The sequence below is a fragment of the Antrostomus carolinensis genome, unplaced genomic scaffold (genome assembly GCF_000700745.2).
Source record: "Antrostomus carolinensis isolate BGI_N321 unplaced genomic scaffold, ASM70074v2 scaffold34149, whole genome shotgun sequence".
NCBI classification, from domain to species: Eukaryota; Metazoa; Chordata; class Aves; order Caprimulgiformes; family Caprimulgidae; genus Antrostomus; species Antrostomus carolinensis.
Genome location: NW_010336994.1, coordinates 9,978 through 15,190, shown reverse-complemented (window position 1 = coordinate 15,190; position 5,213 = coordinate 9,978). Strand labels below are relative to the sequence as shown.

At 49.2% G+C, this 5,213-nt stretch overlaps 1 protein-coding gene across 1 annotated transcript; it reads left to right on the top strand.

Annotated features, from left to right (window-relative positions):
- The first annotated feature begins 3,500 nt into the window (after nt 1-3,500).
- On the top strand, nt 3,501-4,517 carry INKA2 (inka box actin regulator 2). The gene has a single exon (XM_010175063.1). It carries the CDS (start codon nt 3,501-3,503, stop codon nt 4,515-4,517), a length of 1,017 nt encoding a protein of 338 aa, XP_010173365.1.
- Nucleotides 4,518-5,213: the final 696 nt, after the last annotated feature.

Sequence of the window (5,213 nt, the reverse complement as noted above, 5' to 3'; positions counted from 1 at the left end):
GCAAAAGTTTCAGGAATAATGATGAGATGCAGTTTGAAGCATCTGATTTTTGACTGTTTTATAGAGATAAATTTGAACATCTGCAAGTTTGGCTTTTTTTGGAAGCAGAGATGCCAAACAACCACTTGTATTGAAGCACAAAGTATCTCAAACTAAACACCCAGAGTCCCTTGAAGTGCTGACATATTTGTGCCCCTTGAGCAGAGCCCAGCAGCTACAAGGAGGGAAGATGCTGATGGGCAAGATCTGCGCTAGACCCCAGGTTTTGTGGTGAATGCCATTTCCCCTGCACTCTGCTCTGCAGCACGACTCAGTGCAGGGCCAGTTCAACAACAGGTTTGGGATTTACAGCTCACAAACACACCAGACAGAACATCTCCCAGTGCCCCATGGTGGCTGGCTTACGTAATGTCACTTGCATAACCCCAGCAAGTTCTGTCAGGGTCTCTCTCCGTGCTGAATTAAGGCTCTCTGGGGTTTTGTGTCACATTCACGCTCTGTTTGAAATTGCACTTTAGCTCATTGCAAATTCCCACTCCTTCTACGTGAAGTGTGTGACCATAGAGCCAGCGAGGCTACAAGGGTTGTCCCTTCAGCCTTGAGTTCCCATCACCTCGCAGTCAGAGAATCTGTGTCACTTCCAGCCCAATCTGCTGGATTATTCACAGAATTTTTTTCCTCTAGCAGCCCAGATGGTTCAATCTCAAACCTTTACCAGGGGGGTGGTCTCTCTTCCGTGGGAGATGGTTGTTCCTTTTCTGGAGGGTCTATGAGAAGCCAGTCTGAACTTGGGAGAACTGAGATCTTCCTGGCAAAGAACAGAGAGTGGCTGTTAGACACTGGGGAAGAAATGCCCCCCCTTTTTTTTTTCTTTTTTATTTTCCTCCAGATTTTTCTCTCCAGGGTGACTACTCTTAATTACTTCAAGGTAATTACTAAGGGATGAAATCCAAGCCCCTGCAGACTGTTTGGTCACCAGTCACTTCACTTTGGGCTGGGTTTTTCTCCCTCTTCAGTTCTGTAAGAGACTGAACAGATGCCCCGGAGAGCAATGGAGAAAGCAGAGGGGGGTGTTTGCTGGGCTTTTAAGTTGCACAACTCAAAGTTTTAGCGATGTTTGCAAGGAGACTTAAAAGCCTCAGGATCTTTAAAACTCTTTTGCTGATAGTGGTATTCACGTTGCCAGAGGGACACCGAGGGCAGGATTCATCCCACCCCAAAGCAGGTTGCTGAAACAGGACAGATGAGTCACATCCTAAAAGCCCCCGGTTTCCCCTCTGCTGTGAGGGGGACAGGACGGCTCAGCCCTGGGCACAGACAGCGCCGGGCACTGGAGAGAAGCCGCCAAACCTCGGTCACTTACAGGACAGTGGTTCCACAGATGAAAACGTGTCTGCTCCTCCAGTGGCTCGGGCTCCCCAGGCTGCTGCTGGCACCAGGTTTGGCACAATCAGCTTGTTTGTTGAGAAGGAAAAGTGCTGGAGTCTCAGGTTTTGGGACTCGGGTCTTTTCTCATTGAGGGGGAGACTGGTTCTGCCTGTGGGAAATGACCACGCTGACGATGAACATGCCTGGGAAATGGTAATGCTCAGCTGAGCCTTGCTGGACGAGGCGTGTGCTGTAACGATACTGCCCGTCACGGGGGGGTTCATCGAACCCCCGAGGGCAGCGGCGGAGCCATCCGGCAGATGCCGAGGGTTTGACCAGCCCAGTCGTTACCGCAGGACCCTCGTCACTCCCCGGCCAGGGGATTTGGTGGGAAGTGGCCAATGAGGGGCCAAGCTGACTCCAAATCCAGCTTCTTGCAAAGCCCCAGATAAACCAGACTTCCATTAATGAGGCGAGAAAGGTTAGGACGAGGAGCATTACAGCAGATCTGGAGAGGTAAGGTGATAGTTCTGTCTGAGGCTTGTAGAGCATATGGCCCCACTTCTGTGGGTAACCCAAGAGCTCGGTTAGTCTGTAAGTGGGGAATTATTTGCCTGGCTGCAGGAGGAGAGGTTTATTTGCTGATGTTAAAAAAAATGAGATAGCTGGAGACACTTGATAGCGTAATCAGGAAGGTCAGTAGAGATTTTCTGTGTCTTCATAGCTCGTGTGCTTATTCTGGGTGTTAAATAAATTTCTTGGGAGTGAAGCTTTGAAAAATCATCGTAATCTGCCAGCTAATTGTAGGTTCTGGGTTTTGAAATGGAGATTTGTGGTTCAGAAACTGTTGAGCTTTCCACTTACGGAGCTAGATTGTTACAGAGAACCCAGTTGTTTTGATGACTGCTCTTTCTTGCTGGTCCAATCCAGGTACAGAAATGGAAACAGAGCAATTAATTGCACTAACTTTTAGTTAAAATGAAGGAGATGTAAAAAAGTGAAGCTTGATAATGCAGAGCTGAACGTAAGATGCATCTGTCCTTTTTCACCTTAAGCTTGAGATCTAGTGCCACACAAAAATTGTGACGAGCCTTTTAAACTCTTTATGACAGCGTAGGCTGAAGCTTTTCCTAGACAGTGGTAATCTCTTCTGCAAACCACCTTACATCAATGTGACATGTCTTCATCTCCAGCCCTGCCCTCCCCTGCTGTTCTTCCCCTCTCCTTCCCATTCTCTGCTCCCCCCTGCTAAAAAAAAAAAAAGCAGCAGCTGTTGGGAAGTAGAGCCCGTTTGGTTTATGGTGCCGCTTTGGGAATATGATCCAGATCCTACGTGAGAGAGAGAGAAAGCAACAGAGAGAAAGAGAAGAGGAGGGAATTTGGAAGCTCTGGAAAATAACTCGCTTATTTTAAGTCCAGTATAGAAAGTTCAATCTTTACAGCAAGGTTTAGGGATAAAGCAGAACTGCTACTAAAGGTCTTACCTTGGGAATCAGGGAGCTTGCTGCTTTAATGTTAAGTAATTTTAGAGTTTGTCTGTTGTTTTGTACAAAATTTCAAGTGCACTGAAGTGTCTTTGTTTGTCCTCTAGTGAGAGGTGCCTGTAACGAGGGTATTAAGATCTGTAGACACATTATATAGTAACGATGTGATTCTTATTGGGGTTTATCTTTAATTTACTGTAGCACTTTTGGTTAAGAAACAGCGTTCTCTGTGGAAGGCACTTCTGTTCATTATTCCATCTCCTGATTTCAGCTGGTTCCAGGGCACAAAAGAGACGAAAGCAGAAGAAAATGCTAAAACTGGAGGCAGCCAGAACCATTCAGAGTTCTACACCTTGGGTTTCTGCCAAGCAATTAATGGAAACACAAACTATCTATTTTTGTTGTCAGGTCACAAAAATCCACTCCTGTCATCAGCTCCTCTCATTCCTAGAGGGAAACTCCTAGAAAATCTCAGAAATACCCAATTGCTGTTCTGTGAGAGGATACCGTACAGGTGGGATGCCGTACAGGTGGGATGCATCTCAGATGTAGGCAGTAGGAAGAGGTGATGCTTCAGGAAGCTGCTCAGCCCAGCTCTCCTGCTCTTTGGTCAGAATGTTCTTGCTCTCTCCTGGGGACACTGACTCGATGTCTGCTTCCTTCCCTCCGCAGCTATCCATGAAGGAGGTCGGAGACGGGCTGCACGAGCAGATGAACTGCATGATGGGTGCACTGCAAGAGCTGAAACTCCTCCAGGTCCAGACAGCTTTGGAGCAGTTGGACATCTCCGGGAGCCGGAGCACCATTCCTGGCACTGAGCAGCACCAGTGCTGCCAAAGCAGCAGAGACATGCCCGGGGCCCGGCAGGACGAGCGGCCACGGGGGGAGGCATCGGTGGGGGAGTACAGGCAGAGCCCCCTGGCATGTGCCGTGCCACGGCCGGTGGGTTTGTCCCGTTCTCCTGGGCTCCCCGAGGGCACCCACCTTAGAGACACCCCCTGCTCCTTCAGGAGCCTCTGTGGGGAGGATGTTTGTCATGCAAAAAGACCTTCCTCCACATCAACCAGAGCAGAGCCCGTCTGCCCAAGGACATTTGAGCCCATTAGCCAGGGCGCAGCTCGGGGGTGGCCGGCATGCCAGGAGTGCCCGGGCTGTGACGATGGCCATGACTGGACATCCTCCCTGATGTCCCAGAGCAGGAATCGGCAGCCGCTGGTTTTGGGGGATAATATCTTTGCAGACTTGGTTGGGAACTGGCTGGATCTGCCAGAGCTGGATAAGAAGGGGGAGAAAAGCGAGACATCCCTGTCCATGAGCAGATCCCAGGAGCTCTGCAGGAAGTTCTCCCTCACAGCCAACATCTTCAAGAAGTTCCTGAGGAGCGTTCGGCCAGACCGAGACAGGCTTCTCAAGGAGAAACCTTGCTGGCTTCCACCTGAAGACAAACAGCCCGAAATTTCTAAGAGACCCAAAAAGATGAGCAAACTCAAGGGGACATTTTACTTCCCACTTCATGGGAACATCCAGAACCATCACAGCAAAGCAGAGAGGTGCCCAAAGGCAGAAAGCAATAGCGAGAAACCCAAAATTGGCACCAAGAAAGTCCACAATACCATAGACTACACCCAGTCTGGGTTTGACATCAATACAGCTGTTTGGGTCTGAGTTTGTCAGTGTTCTCTGTTCTACCAAGGATTCATTTCACACCAGAGAGGAGCTGGAGGCCGTACACGTCTTTCCAGGAGACCCCTGAGCTCTCAACGTGGACTGAGATGAGAGTTGTCCTCTGCAAAACGTGCTGTGGGCTTCAGTCACCTGCACGTGCTGTTTTCTGGAGAACTACAGCTTCAGGGGCAGCCCGAGCAGTGGCTGATGCAGCCCCGAGTGGGGAGACTTTTGGGGACTGTTATTTGCAAAAATAATCCGAATCTTTAGCAGCTTTAGGGTGAGTGGTGCCAACAGATGAGCAGCTCCTAGAGTCTGGCTTCCAACAGCCACTTCAGGCCCATTCCATCATCTCTGGTTAAAACAGCTGCAGCACAAAATTCCCCGTGTGCATGTGTGTGTACGAGTGTGCAAATATATAGAGAGGTTTGGGTTTTTTTAACAAGAAAAAGTTATTCCTGCTTGTGTGCACTTCACCCTGGGTTCTAAACCAGGAGATTCAAACGTTGCACCTGAAGCACTTGTTATTTAAATTGAAAGCAGTTTGAATTTGTAGGACTTGGAACAATTGCTAAGCAGGGGGGTTGAACCCCAGCTTCGCTGCATTTCAGCTCTGGGGTTTTCCCCCTAAACCGCATCTCTGCCACGCTCCCAGCAGCTCTCCTTCCCACACCAGCTAAACCAGTAGGACACAAG

What these genes read in the sequence shown, in the direction of transcription:
- INKA2 (XM_010175063.1), top strand. Translation starts at nt 3,501, where the DNA reads ATGTCTGCTTCCTTCCCTCCGCAGCTATCCATGAAGGAGGTCGGAGAC.